An 18,472-nucleotide genomic window follows, 5' to 3' on the forward strand; every position below is an offset into this window, starting at 1 on the left:
AAAAATCGGCGAGCCACAACACGAACATACTATGCTTAATAGCTACGGTTATTAGTCTACAAATTAAGTAAATGGTGATGTGATGTTGCTCAATAAACTGTCCCTTGTCATCAGTACAAATACCTTCACTTGTAGCCCTAACACCATGTGTAATTGAGGCATAGAATGTCAAAAAATCTGAAACATAATCTTAATGTACAATTATCAGTACAAGTTTATTACATTACTATACAAAGAAACTTTATCATCATATAAAATTCTGTGACTGAATAATATTGTTACACACGGAGAGCAAGTAATTTTCTTTTCAGCAAACCTAATTCCATACTCTGAAAGTTTTTAACTTTTAATTTTCTATAAATTTTCATAGCCAAGCGGAGACTAAGATTAGAGTTTTAAATCATTAGGTAGTAAATTGGAATTAATCTTGTATCTACCATCATACATATGCTGCAAAGGGTTTCCTGTAAATAACTCAGGATTGTTAAGTATAAATATAAATAAATGGAATAGTTAAAATATTAAGAGTCTAAAGAGTGGTCAGCATGAATCACTAGTCTTAATATTACACATGTGTCTCATAATAAAACAATAGAAGCTCCAGGTTGGAATATCAACAATATTAGGAAAAGGATATAATCTGTCTTTTTCCTGTTATTGTTGATATTTGTAAGAACAGGATTTTGTTGTAGTAATATCCTATTTCCACTACCTGCATTCCCCCCAAAAGATTATTCTGTATCTTACAACGGATTTACAGTAGCTGTGATAAACAATTTTTATAATGTCCATGTCAACTGCATGTCCTAGGACAGTTTCGTAATTGCAAATGCAAGACTTTAACTTGTTTGACAAGTAGGTTATGTGAGAAGACCACGATAAATTATTTTCTAAGATATATCTCCAGCAATTTTACAGAATCTAAGTTCCTGATTTGTACAGGTAATTTGGGAGTTATATGATTTTGATTGTTTAGTTTTAAACTGTGTTTTTTGGGTCTTTGTCATAGACCAATGCTCTAAGCTGTTTAGGGTGTCAATGACTCCTTCTGTGATCTAACTTCCAATGAGTGCAGATGTGTCATCTGCAAATAAAACTGAGTGGGATGCTATATTTTGAGGTAAATCATTTAAATGAAACAAAAATAGGATTCGGCATTGTTGTAGTTAGGTATAAATACAACACAAGCAGTAGACTGAACATAACTTTATTCCACTTGAACACAGTATTCCTTTTTGGACGACTTAGCACTGTCACATATGGCCTTTTGAAAGTACGCACACGTGACACAACCTTCCTCCTCTCTTAGGAAGATCACAGATTCTTAAGATGTCCATGCTGTCTTCCTCATCCACTGGGCTCTGGCTAACATAGCGTGCTGCAATGTAAGTGTTCGGTCTGAACTGCTTCGGGCGTGTACACATTCTTTACCCTCCTTCACATGTCAAACCATATGGCAACACCAGCAATGCCAGGGCAGTTTCCATGTTGACATCGGGCATTGCCTCTGATGATGGTGCTCATGGTGCTGATGATACTGGCATCAGTTGCTTAGGGACAGGTGACGGAACTGCTGGTTCGGCTACCGAGAACAGATGCCCTCACTCACACGGGAGTGAAGAACTGGCAGGAGCAGATGATGTGACGCCCAATGTGGACAGGCTTGGAGGCAATGGTGTGACATCAGGGGGTGCCCGACTGTCCACGTGAAGGCGAAGCTGATCATGGTGTCTCAAGCATAGTCTGTCCTCCATACGATCCAGATAGCCACATCCAGCCAGAAGAGCCACGGTGGCTGCACGGGTTGATGTCTAGATGGAGGGTGCAGAAAGTGTAGCAGTGTCCTTGGCTGATGCCCATGGAGTAGCTCTGCCCAGGCTCTTCTCGCCAAATGGTGTGAAATGGTAGCAGTATGAGGAGAGAAACCAATCTGAGGCAACATACTCTTTTATTTGAGTTTTGAATGTTTGCACTAGGCGTTCTGTCTCAACGTTAGATTCAGGATGGAATGGTGGGCCGAGGATGTGACAGATACCACGGGAATCACAAAATGCCGCAAACTCTTGCAATGAAAATTTTGGACCATTATAAGACACTAATGTAGTGGGCAAGCCTTTGAGTGAAAAAATTTTGGACAAGGCTGTGACGGTGGCAGCTGTGGATGTGGAGACATGATGAATGACATATGGAAAATGAGAAAACGCATCGACAAACAACAGGCAGTAAGCGTTCAGAAAGTGGTTGGCGAAGTCCGCTTGTATATGGTCCCATGCATTGCACGGTATCAGTCAAGGAGACAACAATGCCCCGGGAGCTGCTTGGTGTGTCGTACACTGTGAACAGGAGGCAACCAGGCGGTAACATCACTGTCCAAGCTGGGCTTGCGCCATAGGGTGGTGGGGTTTCGGGTTCCGCTGGATAGGTCAGGAGTCCACTACACACAGCAGGTGGCTACACGGGTAGCAGGGGTTGTGTGGCGTGGACTGGGCAGCTTTTTTTAGGTTAGATGGCCTTGAGCAAGTACAGAAAGGGCAACAGCCTCAAAGGGTGAGGGGCAAAGTCAGGACATGCGGGGACCAAGCAGCAATAAGTATTGTAATTGTAAACTGTCGAAGCTGCGTTGTAAAGTACCAGAACTTAAAGCGCTGATAGAAAGCACCAAAGCTGAAATCGTTATAGGTACGGAAAGCTGGCTGAAGCCAGAGATAAATTCTGCTGAAATTTTTACAAAGGCACAGACGGTGTTTAGAAAGGATAGATTGCATGCAACCGGTGGTGGCGTGTTTGTCGCTGTTAGTAGTAATTTATCCTGTAGTGAAGTAGAAGTGGATAGTTCCTGTGAATTATTATGGGTGGAGGTTACACTCAACAACCTAGCTAGGTTAGTAATTGGCTCCTTTTACCGACCTCCCGACTCAGCAGCATTAGTGGCAGAACAACTGAGAGAAAATCTGGAATGCATTTCACATAAATTTTCTCAGCATGTTGTAGTCTTACTAGGCTACTCCTGGGAGCGAAGCCAGCCACCTTGACGCTGTGATCATGTGTGGACCACTGTGACCTTCTCTTTCTTCTGCGAACTATTTGAAGTTCAGTGTGGAGGAGAAGGTTGGATTGCTGATACCTCACACAATGACTCAGTTTGGTTACCCAAAGCACCTCGAATGACTGTGCAATAGCTAAAACCTTGGAGAGGGATGGGTTTCCGCCCTAGAGGCGTTGCTTTTGCAGCTCACGATCCGGAACTAAACAAATGATAGCATCTCTCACCATCTGATCAGCATACAACTCCATATGCACATCGGACCCAAAACAACGATTAAGACTTAACTCATGGAGTTCAGCCGCCCACGCTCAATAGGACTGATGTGGTTGCTTCCTACAGCAGTAAACTCAGCCCGGGATCTGAAGATATGGGTGGGCTTACAGTAGTATTTTGAAAGAAGTTCATACATTTGGTCAAACATTAAAGAAGAAGGATCCTGCAAAGGAGAAAGTTGACATAGGACTTGATACATTCTTGGTGATACCCATGAAAGGTACAAGGCATGACATAAAATAGCATCAGTAATCCCACAAGCTTGAAGGTGTTTCTGGTATGCATCGCAGATGTTTCTGGTATGCATCCCATTCCTCAACAGACTAATCGTATGTAGATAAGGGAGGCAGATAAAGCATGGGTGCTGTGGAGGGCAAAACAGCGGGTGACACAGACTGAGCAGTGTGCCGATTAGATAAAACAAAAGCCAGTGATCAAAGTACCTGAGTTTTGTCCAGCACCTGTGATTGGTGGTGCAATGCCATGTCAAATGAGTCTTGCTGTTCGACCAACTGACATAAAATGTCATCTGTAACACCATCAGCCATTGTTAGAATAAATGGAGGACCAACCAGAGCAGAAATTTGCATGGAGATTGGGACCACACTCATCACCAATCGTGTTGTAATTAGGTATAAGTGCAACACAACCAGTAGACTGAACACAACTTTATTCCAGGGAAGCATTAACAACTAAACACAGTATTTAAGTAACATTCAGCAGGAACCAATTGTGTTCATTAAGAGCTGTAGCAATACACGTAGATAACTGAGGTCGAACATAGTTCGGATAGCCTTAAATAGACTGGGGCCTATGGTGGGCTCTGATGGTGAACCCCCACCCATAAACAAAAGTCTGGGCACCTTTTGTGGATGACATAGCACTGTCACATGCGCAGGCTTTTTAAAGTGTGCGCATGCATCACTGGAGACATAGAATGGAACTTTTGGGGCTCCCCATGAAATAATTTTCCAGTCTGAGAAATAACTTCTTATACCTGATATTACAACACTACTTTGCTTTCTATCTATTGAATATGATTTGACCCATTTCACTATTGTTTATTCCATATCTTCCTAATTTATGGAATAGCAGGAACTGGTTTACACAGTCATAAGCCTTTGTAAGGTTACAGAAAATTCCTGGCTTTTTGGGCCTTGTCCAAAGATAAACAAATTTTCTCAGAGAATTTTTTGATTGCTCTTATTGTACTCTTCCCTTTCTGGATGCTGCACAAATTTAATGCGATGATATTAGATTTTGCCATGAAATTTAGGATCTCAGTTGCAACAATTTTTTTAAATACTTGGAGGAGATTTACTGGTTGGTAGCTCACTGCATCTTCCTTTGCGCATAGTTTAGAGCATCTGGGACACATTCTGCATCAAATGACTGACTAATTATTACAGACAGGGGTTCTGATTTTAAACTAGGAACTATTTTAATTATTCTAGTGGGTATTGAAATTGAAGAGGTGGACATTATCTAGGTAACATGTTACATCAACATCTCATTCTGATATATTTATATATAAAAAAAATAAAAAATAAAAAAAAAAATTCATTGAATAATTCTGCTCTGTTTCTGAAGGATTTGAAATTATCACTTAATTTAATATTAGAGGTTTGTGGAGTTTTTCTATGGTTCAGAATGAATTTGGTGTGTGCACTGTTTCTTTTGTTGCCTTTACTACCCATCTAATTACAGTTCTATACTGTTTTACATAGTTCATAAAATCTGTGTGTTTAGTTCATTGCATCTTTTTTACCACTTGGCGCTTTTATACCAACAGGTGTTGATTTTATTATGCTTGTAATTTTTTTATGGCAGACTCTAAAAACACACAAAAAAGCTTTCATGAAATTGTCATAAGTTTTAGAACTTATATTACAATGACCCATTGGCCTGTTTAAGTCTGCAGTAGAACAAGTTATATTTTATTTACTGAAGTATTGTTTGATGCATGCTTTCCTAATGTATGGTTAATATGTTTTTGGCGGCTCCAGAAACAATGCAGAATGATTAGATTTCCCTGAATCAATGCAGATTTTTTTTTGTATCATCAAATGCATAATTTCACAGACTATTATCTATACAGGTTGCAGTTCTCTCTGTCTTTCTTGTGAATTCCTTGAAGTTTGGCTTGAAATCAGATGATGGGCTGAGATCAGTGATTCACTGGATTCATTCATTACATTTTATATTAAAATCATTAGCTATCATGATCCTTTTAGTTGTAAGTCTGCTTCTTCAACAACACCTATTTTATAATCGTAAACTGTGTACAGATAAATCACAGAAAGTAAGAGTTCCTGACACCTGGAAATACACAAAATGGAAAACTTCTGGAAGTGGATACATCTCGGTCAGTACAATGCTCCAGAAGTTTGTTGAAAAATGCATATGGTAGTGTAAGAGAACCCTTTTTGTAGGTTTAACAGGGAAGCACTTGAATATGAACCACGCTCCTAGTACACCCATATGCCATCAGTTCATTCGCTGAAGACACAAGTGTCAGTTGAATGATGAGGAAAGACAATACTGCTTTAGGCTGACAAGCAAGTCCATGTGTTAGCCAAATGCTGAAAGCAGTCCATGGTGATATTGGGTGATGAGGAGGATCCTCTTTTGCGACTAGTTCTTGGGAGTGGTCAGAGGATTGATGGGGGGAAGGCGGGGGAGAATTACACGGGAAATATGTCTGCAGACTATGTTTGGGGGATAGTGCAAGTCTGTGAAGATCTCAATAAGATCTTCAGCACACTGGGCAATGGATATCTCAATACATCATTTCAGGAAAGTATCCCTATCCCTAGTTGAAACCCAGTCCCAAATCCTGTTCCTTAAATGCTGCATATGCTATGGAATTCCCCCCCCCCCCCCCCCCCCCACCTCCTCTCCCTGAAATGGTCTAACCATGAAAAAATTCCATCTCTGGATGCCACCTGTCCTTTCACAATAATCTTCAAAACTCCAGATTCTTCTGATCCCTGTGCCCCACTAACCTGTTACTAGGGAAAATAAATCACCACAATAACGGCTTCTGTGAACCACTCTGCATGATATTGTTACTGTGCAGTCCCAACTACATATCTCTCAAATTAAACCCTTGTCTTCCAACTCTTGGAGCACTCCAGACACCACCTGCAATAGTGTTCAGTTTATTGATATTACTGCCACGGAACAACACTACCCTCATAGCATCCAAATACTGCTTGCTGACCTCTTCCTTCTTCTACAACCCCCAAAACTCCCTCCAAACATCCCATAAAACCCAGAACCTAAACAAACCCAAAACACTGCTGTCAAATTATCCATCAAAGATCTCTCAATCTTACAAAAGAATCCAGTCCTATCAAACAAGACCTCACCTTCCACTTCTCACCCATGTCCAATCATGAACTGGACTTGTTAAAGGCCTACACTCCCTCTCCCAATCCCTACAGTGGAAACACTTCTTTGCTACCAATCTCTCCAACTCAATACTAGTATTGACCATTGCCTCACGCAGTTCATACTGCCATCCAACTACAACCCTCCTCCCTTGCCAATCCCACCCAACCACTGCTTGGTAACCTTTTAGGAATTCCTTACCTCCAACTTGCTTCACCATCCTGTTCCAGATCCCTTTCCTGGAACACAAATATCTCAACAGAGGCAATAACATCTCCACAACCTCAACACAGACCCTGCAGACAGGATGCACCATAGCGATCACATGACAGAAAGCATTTGCCAACTGTATGACTACCTCCACCTACAAGCCGTGCCATAGTGATATCAACCCAGAAATCCAATAGCATCCAATCCATACTGAAGTCCTTAGGCTCATTCCAAAAGCTCTGTTCCAAATCCATCTGCCTCTTCTTCACAACCATTCCCTGTACACTCACCTTCTGCATGCTGCCCAAAATCCATAAATGTAACAGTCCTGGCACTTCAATGTAGTTGGTGAGTGTTCACACTGAAATATCTCAGCTCTTGTTGACCAACACCTCCAAACAATTTCCCACAGCCTAAGCTCCCTTATAAAAGACACAAAAAGTTTCCTTGCCATCCACAACCCATTGCCACCTGGATCCCTAATCATCATAGTTCACAATATCTCGCTGCATACTGACATCTCTCGTGCTCCTTGCCACTATCGAACACTACCTCTCGTGGTGTCCTACTGACTCTGAATCCACCATCTCATTCCTTATACATCTAACTATCTGCTGCCCTATACTTAACTACTTCTCCTTTGAGGAGAAGATACACAAATAAATTTGTGGACAGACATGGACATACTGCATGGCACCCACCTATGACAACTTATTTATGGGACATCTATATAATACCAAACCCCTTGTCTCATTCAGGTACATTGATTATATCTTTATGATCTGGACACAGGGCCACCAAGACACCCCATCATCATTCTTCCACAGCTTGAACTTTTTCTTCCATTCACTTTGCCTCTTCCTCCTCAGCCCAACATGCCACTTTCCTGGACATTGACGTCCATCTCTGTGATGCATCCCTCTAAACCTGTGACCATGTCAAGCCCATTAACCACCAACAATATCTGTATTTTAATAGTTGCCATCCATTCCGCATCAAAAGAACTTTCTCATTTAGTCTGACTACTCATGGACATCCCATCTGCACTGATGATAAATCCCTGCACAGTCTGTTGAGGTTCTTACAGAGGTCTTCAAAAGCAGGCACTGTCCCCAAAATCTAGTTCACAGACAGTTTTCCTGTGCCATATCCACATACATACCTAATGCTGTGACCACTCTCAGCTGCAAAGATACACCGCCCTCCCTCTCCCTCATTTCCTCTATATCACCACAGACGGCATCAACCAAAACGTACTGTTTGCCAGGAACATCCAACCTACAATCCTGAACCCTTCCCACAGTTCGCTATCATATCAATCTATGCATGATAACCTAGTCCTTCCTTGTACCACATCATACCACAGTGGACCATCCAGGTGCAAAATCTGTTTCATACACCCAGCCAGTACATCCTACTCCAGTCCTGTCACAGGCTTATCTTGTCAAAGCAGGGCCAGCTGTGAAAACTTTGGCATAATTTCTGCACAAAATTTTATGTCGACATGACTACCAACTAAACTGAATGGGAACCTTCAAACTGTGTCCAAGAGCAGAGTTGATGACCAGTGGCAGAGCATGCTGCTGAGAACAACATGCTTGATTTCAATGGCTGCTTCACGATCCAGGCTATTTGGACCCTTTGCTCCAACACCAGTTTCTCTGAAGGTGGGAATTATCCTTTGACATGTAGTTACCTTCACCCTGTTAAATTATTTATGTGAACAAACAGTTATTTTTGAAGCATAATAGTTATGTGCATCCATAACAACAGAGTCCTGTTTACAACACACTACCATTTGTCTTGCATCTATACAATAAACATTGCTACTTGCCATCAGCTAACATAGCATTTTAGTCCTTTAATCTGGACATTCAAATAATATGTAGAAGTGGCTACTAAGGTATATTTTTAATTTTCTTTTGAAATGGTTGCTATTCCCAATTTCTTGCTTTATTTTAGAAGTGAGTCTGTTGAACACCTTTGCAACATTTTAAATAGCATATACGTAGAATCCAAATAAAACTTTTTTTTGTCCTGTATTGTGATTCTAAAAATCTCAGTCTACCTGAAAGATATTCTTTATTATCAGCTGTGATAATTATCAAAGAGTATAAGAATTAGAAGAACCTTAAAGATGCCTCTGCAAGATGTGCAGCTATTTGCTGTATGCATTACTCTTATTGCTCCTTTCAGTCGAGTCAGTGCAATGCTGCAGAAGGTAATATCAAGCATAATCAAAAGAGATAGTTTTAAGTGCAAAACATGTTAAACTGAGCTTCCTGAAAGGTTTATTTATGTATTGACTCCATTTTACTTTTTTATCCAGCTCCCACCAAAGATGTTTTACATTTATTGCATGACCATAAATGCCTACATCTGATAGTAGCAGGTCATTGATGTTTGTTTGAAATTGCTTAATGTGAGTCTAACAATATTATGAAAAGGATAGGTGCTACTCACCATTTAACAGAAACGCTGAGTTGCAGATAGGCAGTCACAAATAAGCTTTTGGCTAACAAGGCCTTTGTCAATAATAGACAAAAAACACACACACACACACACACACACACACACACAGTCTCTGGCAGCTGCAGCAGTGCATGATGGGAAAGGCAACTGGGTGGGAGTAAGGAGGAGGCTGGGATGGGGATGGGGAGGGGGAGGGATAGCAGGGTAGGGGTGGGGGATGGTAAAGAGCTGCTGGCGAGCATGCAGGCACGAGATGGAGAGAGGGTAGGGCAGGTAGGTGAGTCAGGACATTAGACAGAGGTAGAGGGGGTAGCGGAAAAGGGGAGAAGTAAAAAGACTAGGTGTGTTGGTGGAATAGAGGGCTGTGTAGTGCTGGAATGGGAACAACAAAGGATCTACATGGTTGAGTACTATGACAAACGGAAGTTGAGGCCAGGAGGGTTATGCGAACGTAGAACATATTTCAGACACCTGTGCAGTTCAGAAAAGCTGATGTTGGTGGAAGGATGAATATGGCACAGACTGTGAAGCAGTCATTGAAATTAAGAATGTCATGTTGAATGGTTTTCTCAGCAACAGGGTGATCCAGTTGTTCCTTGGCCACTGTTTATCAGTGGCCATTCATGCGGACAGACAGCTTATTGGTTGTCATGCTGACATAGAATGCAGCACAGTGGTAGCAGCTTAGCTTGTAGACAACATGACTGGTTTCACAGGTATCCCTGCCTTTGATGGGAAAGTTGTGATGGTGGGGGGAGGATGTATGGGACAGGTCTTGCATCTAAATCTATTACAAGGATATCAGCCATTAGGTAAGGGATTGGGAGCAGGGGTTGTGTAGGGATGGACGAGTATATTTTGTGGGTTGGGTGTACGGCGGAATACCACTATGGGAGGGGTGGGAAGGATAGTGGGCAGGACATTGCTTATTGAAGGGCACAATGAGAGGTAGTCAAATCATGGCAGGGAACGTAATTCAGTTGCTCCAGTCCTGGGTAATACTGAGTTATGAGGGGACTGCTCCTCAAGGCTGGATGGTGAGACTTTGGTAGGTGGTGGATAACTGGAAGATCAGACATGGGAGATTTAATATTGTCACAGCCAGAGAAATTAGCACTTTTCAGTGATACAATACATTTTGTAATCTCCTGAAGGAGTGTAGCCATGTATGGAAGTGAAACATGGACGATAAATAATTTAGACAAGAAGAGAATAGAAGCTTTCGAAATGTGGTGCTACAGAAGAATGCTGAAGATTAGATGGGTAGCTCACATAACTAATGAGGAGGTATTGAATAGAATTGTGGCACAACTTGACTAGAAGAAGGGATTGGTTGGTAGGACATGTTCTGAGGCATCAAGGGATCACCAATTTAGTACTGGAGGGCAGCGTGGAGGGTAAAAATCGCAGAGGAGACCAAGAGATGAATACACTAAGCAGATTCAGAAGGATGTAGGCTGCAGTAGGTACTGGGAGATGGACAGGCTTGCACAGGATAGAGTAGCATGGAGAGCTGCATCAAACCAGTCTCAGGACTGAAGACCACAACAACAACTGAAGAGTTGCATGTTTTAAACTGTATACTGTTTTGCAGTGTTTGCTGACGTAAATGTAATACAGATGCATGCACAGAGATATTTATTTATAAAAATATGCTACAAACATGGATGAATTTCAAAATAACCTTTAAGTTTTAGCTATGCTGTTACAAATGCCCAATGTGTCCACTAGTAGCAGCACGAACAACCTGTTGACGATAGATTACACAATGTATCTGCTTTTACAGAAGTTGTAGCGGCTGTTATTTTGTTCTGCACTATTTCTGTCAGAACGTAAAGGGGAGATGAACATACTTTGCTTCACATATCCCCACAAGAAAATATTACATGGAGTCGTGTCTGGTGATCTTGGAGGCCAAGAATGCAGGCTGTGTCTTGGGATCCGTGCGCCCTGTCCAGCGTTGAGGCAGAGTGTCATTGATAAACTGATGTATGTTGTAGTGCGAGCTTGGAGGAGGTCCATCCTGTTGGAAAATGAGTTCATCGTAGTCCTCCTAAAGTTGTGAAAAACACAGTTCTGCGGCATTTGAAGATAGCTTATTCAAATCACTGTGTTTTCCTAAAAGAAGGAGAGACCATACATTTTTCACAGGAAATACCACAAAAAAACATTCACTTTATTTGAGTCTCTTCCATGCTCAGTAATGTCATGAGGTTTCCGGAGTTCCCACATGCATACATTATGTCAGTTTACTTTACTGCTAACACAATATGATGTTTCATCACTGAAAATTAACCATGGTAAAAATGTATCATATTCCATATCCTCTAGCAGAGCACTGCTTATGTCAAATGTTTCTTTTTTATCAGCAAACTTATGAGCTTGCACTTATTATAGTCTGTGTGGTTTATAGACCAAACCACACTTTAACATTTACCAGACAAGTCATATGAGGCATTGCCAGTTCTCTGTTTGCATGGTGAATAGACTTCTGTAAACTCTGTTCAAACATTTTGCAAATTCTTTCCACCATGTCATCAGAAGTGTGAGGCCAACCTGGAATGGTATCTTTGCACAAGCATGCTGTTTATTGAAAGTAGCCTTTCACTGTGAGGAAGTAATCACTGAATAATTTCAGTGCATTATATTTATTTTCTGGGAACCCAGTTTCATTTACATTATGATTTTTTTTTTTTTTTTTTTTTTTTTTTTTTTTTTTTTTTTTTTTTTTTTTTTTTTTTTTTTTTTTTTGGACGGACTGGACAATTTCACAATACTGGTGATATAGAATTTCAACTTTTGGCTGCAGTTTGTCCAAGGTAACAGCTATCTCTTGCTAGCACAAGGCTACTTTAATCCTATGAGTTAAAAACATGCAGTACAGAGATTATGTACATATCTGTAATCTTAATCATCAGTGAATCACTGAGTAGCTAATTTGTGGTAAAAATTCATTTTTAGTTGTGTATAACCTATATGGTGTTACAGCTTTCACAAATGTTTAGTGTATGTAGTACATCTTTATTTGCATATTTTTTGTGTGCGGTTAATTGACTTGTCATTGCAATTTTTTTATTTTTTGCTTTTTCTTTAATATAGGAAAATGAATTTCAATTAATGTTTCTTTACTAGCTGCCTTTTAATGACAGAATCACCCTTAGCATACAGAAACTTTAAAAATTATACATTTTCTGATTGATTACAGGTGTCCAACGAGAAATATTAAAAATTACCTTCAAAAAAGGTAGATAAAACCAGCTTACCTGTATGTGCATCATCTCTACAGGAAAATCTTCATAATAACTGTACACATTGTCTCCTGCATCAGAACCAGTTATGAAAAATGAGTATTGTATATAATTTAATTTTTGATGAACTTTTGACATAAGTAGTGAATAAAATGAATTTTTATTTGCAACGCTTTGGACTTCATTAATGCTGTAAATAGGTATGGTATGCATATATAAAGTTGTGAAAGCAGCATTGGAGTAAACAGACTATCTTGGTGATTTTCTTTTTTCTCCTCCACTTCCAATGAATACTTGACAGTGGCTGACAATGCAGCACTTTGGCATAAGACAGGATTCATTTATATAGATGTGTGTGTAGCAAATGAAACAGTTACATTGCATAAAATGTTCATCAAAGAATATGAGGACAATTATGGTGCAGTAAGCACATTGGCAAGGTCTTGTAACAAGAGTTTTAATTTCCTGTTCAACAGTCCTCTCTCAGAAAACAAGAACTGCATTTGAGGTACGATGAATTGTGCCATACAGTATACAGCAGAAAATGCTGTCTTTACTAAATAAAAACCTGAGGAACTTGTAGTATAACTTTTTATCTAATGAAAATTCTCCCAACCCCGGTGTTATCTGTTGGAATGTGTTACTTTAGGTGGCAAATTACCACTTAATCAAAAATTATGTACTTAAAGAAAAGTTAATTACATGCTAAGTTTAGGATAGGCAAGACTCAAAATATTAAACTTTCCCTAATGTGTAATTTTTTGTATGAAATCCAGTTTTTGCCATTACCAAAATTGGCTTTAAGTTGTTTCATAATAGCCGTTCATACCTACCTCGCAATCAGGATTTGGCCTTGTACAACAGAAAAAAAGTTTGCAAAGCACAATGTTCCTAATGACTGAGTTCACATGGGAAAATTGTAAGAACAAGTTAGTCATCTTATGGCACCAATGTGGAAAACATTATTACTTTCTTTCAAAGCAAGTACGAAAGGATAACATTAGTAACCAAATGTAGTAATTGAAATCAACATGCTGGATGTATCCAAAAGTATCTCGATTTCAATAACTAATTAAATTTTGCATAAATTGTATATCATATTACGCCTATCAATTGATGTACTCTTAATATTCCATTATTTTTAAATTTTTACTCAATAAAAATTTAAAAATAATGGATGGTATAAACAATGATGCAAATTTAAAATCAGAATGCATTATTCAGAAGCAAAGTCCAAAGCACAATATATTTCACTTTAAAAATTTTAAAATTATTGTGTGCTATGAGAGAGTAGAATAAATTTTACAATATTTCATTTACTGCAATAGTCATACATTTGGGGGTAGGACAATCACTTATGACCTGCTACTTGCTATCTAGAATAAGTGGAAACAGAATAATAAAAAGCAAAATGATATATAGAGAGAAATAGTCTTCCAATGTACAACTAATATCTTGATAAATTATGAATACAGGACAACATGGTGTACTCCATTTAATTCCTTTTTTGTAGCGAAATATCAAACTCCTGTGAGAAATGCTATAAGAAAGACATTTTGCGTTGATTAGAGCCTTATTCTCAAAATTCTGAGATCCAACACTACCATATTTGTCTGACTGCATAATGACCTCCCTAGTAGTAAAATGACACAAATTCACACTTGTACAAAGGGTTCTGAGAATTGTTCTTCCTATGTAACATCCATGAATGGAGTAAGGTGAAGGAAAAAATCATTCTAGTGCTGATGTCCAACTATACATCAATTGGGAGCACCTACTTCTGTAAAGTGTATTAACAGCCAATTGAAACTTGGGCTAATCTGCTCACCTTCATAACCATGATCAATTTTCTTAATCAGCCATTCCTGGACACAAGCTCTGGTTGAACACAGTAGCTATGTCCTTTTTACGAGGGCCACCCTGGCCTTAAGCAACTAAAGGAAACCACAGAAATCATAAACCAGAATGGTTTAACTATTGTACCACTTCGCTTGGAAGCATTATATCATTTTCTCCATCAGACCTCTCAAAACTACAACCACTGGAAAACTTCACAGGGCCTGAAATTTACAACGGTTGTACTTACAATACTGGGAAACTCATAACACATTCTCATCTTTTCAAAGTATTCACCAACATGTATGCACTGGTGTACACTCAAAATCCACTTGTGAAGATTCCACAAGATGCATCGCCCCCCCCCCCCCCCTTTTTGGGTATACAAAAAAAGAAAAAGTCACATTAGGATTTATGTCGTCTCTAAGCTGAATTCAGAATAGCATGTATTTGGAACTTTTAAAAAATAATATTTTGGCCACCCTATAAAGTGGATACTTTGTCATAGAGGGATAAAATCCCATGCATATCCAGCTTTGTTCAATTAGCAGTTACTGGCTTATCTTCTTCAAGTACAATCATATCCACTTGCATCAAAGGAAATGCTAATTGTTCTTGCTGAGACAGTTGGTAGTGTGGTATCACATATCGATACCACCCCACAGGTGTCGTGAAGTTCGTAATGGAATGGCATGTTTCCATCTGACACCGATAGCAGTTGGACAGGATTCGGCAGCCACAATGGTGTGCACCCGCTCAGTACTATGAGCGCCCTCCGTCACCACAATGGCAGCCACTCAATCCAGTAGTACTTGGAGCCTCCTAACTACAATACCGCTGTTCATGCTCAGCAGGCCTCTTCCTTCCGGACACTGATAGCTGACTTTATTTCTTGCTACAATATTTGTAATGAGTCTTCCTTCACTTGGAGAAATACAAGTTAAATAAATCTTCTGTTTGCTGTGTTAACTTGCTCGCTAATCATTTCTGCTCTTGTCCAGCTTTCCTACGATGACAATTGCTGCATCACTGTGTAGCCCACCTCTCCTTATTGTTGTGCACAAAGTTGTACAAAACAGGTAGAGTGATTATGACTGATCAAGGTTGCACAATGGTATGACACTGGACTATTATTCAGTATGGCAGCAGTTCAAATTCCCATCTAACAACATAGGTTTAGATTTTCTGCAATTTACCTAACTTTCTTAAGCCAATGCCAAGATGGTTCTTTCGTAAGAGCATGGCCAATTTCCATTGTCCATCCTTTCCAATTTGGTGATGTGTTCCAACACTAATGAATTCATTGTTGATGGGACATTAAACCATAATATTTCTTCTTCCTCACAGCAGCTGAGGCATTGGACTTACATTCACAAAGACCAGGGTTAAATTTTCTACCTGGTAATCTTGCTTGTGGTTTTCCACAGTTTCCCTAAATTGTATAAGAACACAGCTAGCCAGTATACTTCCCCATTCTGATTGTGGCTGCATCTCTAATGACTTTGTTGCTGACATGACATTTAACCTTCTTTGACTTCCATTTAGACTGAGTCCATGTTGCTAGAGCTACAAACGTTGACTACTTCTCTACAGGTTGTGGACAGGGATTGGTGGTGTGATGAGGGAGGGACGAGGAGGGGGGAGAGAGGGAGGGAGCGAGAGAGAGAGAGAGAGAGAGAGAGAGAGAGAGAGAGAGAGAGAGAGAGAGAGAGACGGACGGAGGGATGGAGGGTGGATGGGTGTATGATACACACAGAGCCTTTCACATAATATCTAAAATAAGATATATATCACTGTTCCAATTCTACAGCATTGCTTTTACAAACAGCAGTAATATGTAATAGTTCTTATTTATATTTTGCATCTATTTACTTACACTAATGTCCACTTGGATCTACTGTTTGTAGCCTTGCCACTACTATGCTTATACTACTTATAACAAGCTATTAAAACTAACCTGTTAAAAATCTCCTTCTATATAGGTGAGGTTGGGAGACAACTGAAACCTCTTACTGTATTCAATGTTACTGAATATAGTCTCCAGTTATTCCAAAACTCATGCTCCATCAATTTTATTGTGCAACTTCCTTGCCATTAATTTTAATGCTGTTCTACTGATAGTGTGTCAGTCTGACAAGTCTCCAGCTTGTCTTCGTTAATTAGCCACCAAGTACTACAAAGTAACATTCAGCTACACTGGTACCAATCTGCTTGCTTTTGTCACAAAATATGGTGATCCATACTTCAGTCCACATATATTTGTACCATGGACCCACCTCCAAATATTTTGATTTCAGTCTTGAAGATTATACAAATTTTCCTTTCTGAAACACATGACTACTATGCTGTCTCACAGAAAAATTCAACAATGTATAATTACATTAGACTACTCATTTACAGGTAACTGAATTCTTGCATCGATTTTCTGTTGACATTATATTTTTTCCCCATTGGTATTTTACTTCAATAATTTTTGCAAATGCAAAGGAAGTGTTACTTCATTTGAACCTACACTGAAGGCTTTCACAGGTGATGTTTTCTTCCTTTTTAACACCTGGCAATAGGTTTAAGTGCAGCTTCCTGTAGTGCAGTGAGACGTATCATTATATCAAACTTGAAACAAGAGATTTGCTTCTTTTTCTGCGGTTGTGCTGCATTACGTAACCACTCTGTAGCCACATTAGGAATTATACAGCACAAAAATCTTAATTATTGAAATCTTCTTATTTCTCACAAAATAATACAGATCCTTTTTTCAATTTGAAGCTTTGTGCAGTGAAATATTTCCTTGTCTCACAAATTATTTTTTCTTCTCCTATCAGCTATATGTTCTACAATGCAAGTGGTATTTCTAAGTCTAAATCTTCAATGCTACATGCACAGAATGCAACAAAGAATTGATCAAACAATTTCATCCCTAATATCTACAGCTTAATTCAAGTCACATTTCATACTGCCAAACAGGATGTGCTCACCAAACTGGGTACTCCATTTGGGCTTCTCTACATAATGCGTCCTCTCCAAATATGTTGCATTATTCTCTTCATGATATTAACCAAAAAATTTCAATGTTTTATAGCACCATACATTAAATTGGGAAAATTTAACCTCACAAATTCCTTTTGGAATTAAATTTCAAACCAGTTGAGATAGGCTGAAGAAGCTGTAATCGAAGTACACCTATGTAAGGATAATGGCATTATAAAGACTTACAATTTCAATCTGCTTTACTTACCTTATTTTTACTATTGATGATAAACAAGGAAGAAAGTGGAAGTTTAACAAAAAAACCATAATTCAGAAAAAGGGTTAAGGAACATCCTAGCTCAATGATAAAAGAAGTCAAAGATTCATAGTTTAAAGCAACAGCTACACATGTATGTATTTCCAGTCAGGGCAACTTTATCTCTCTCTCTCTCTCTCTCTCTCTCATGTTGAGGCAAATATTTGTCACTTACTGGTATGAACCCTTGCAGTATCTATTTTCTAAGTTTAAAAACTGGACAATATAACAGTGTCAAACATACTATTGTTAAAAAATATGCTAATATAATACTCAAATTCATGTATAATTGCATGATGGTCATGTATGTTCATTATACAAATCAATGAAAAAGACTCGGTTATGGATTCAGTTTTGTTTGTCACTGTGATATATACATTCATTTTTTTCTATCCACATATGAGGAGGAGCTTATTACTTTTCAAAGTTGTTTCATTACCAGTTGTAAATCTTATGACTGACAGAAGAGCTGTCATTTTCCACTTTTTATCGGTGATAATGGTCTTTGTTTATAAATTTGATTGATTATTAATGATAAACGAATGTTAAATTTACATACAATGGACTTTCAATGAGTACACTATGTCACACTCAGTTTTGCTGAGACTCCTGGGAGAGCTAGCCATGACAAAACTATTTCAGCCGATATGTAAGATATGCACAACAAGCAAAAAGAATGTTTTGTTTTGTTTTAGGGTGCAAAGACAACTA

The 18,472-nt window shown here is 39.0% G+C and overlaps 1 protein-coding gene across 1 annotated transcript in view; it reads left to right on the top strand.

Moving 5' to 3' along the window:
* Window positions 1–13,094, top strand: part of LOC124711550 (histidine protein methyltransferase 1 homolog) — a 50,987-nt gene extending 37,893 nt beyond the window's left edge. The window contains exon 5 of the mRNA XM_047241686.1: window positions 12,600–13,094. Within this exon, the coding sequence (XP_047097642.1) occupies window positions 12,600–12,646 (47 nt within the window). The 3' untranslated portion in view covers window positions 12,647–13,094. The remainder of the gene's footprint in view (window positions 1–12,599) is intronic.
* Window positions 13,095–18,472: the final 5,378 nt, after the last annotated feature.

This window comes from Schistocerca piceifrons, chromosome 8 (genome assembly GCF_021461385.2).
Source record: "Schistocerca piceifrons isolate TAMUIC-IGC-003096 chromosome 8, iqSchPice1.1, whole genome shotgun sequence".
NCBI lineage: Eukaryota > Metazoa > Arthropoda > Insecta > Orthoptera > Acrididae > Schistocerca > Schistocerca piceifrons.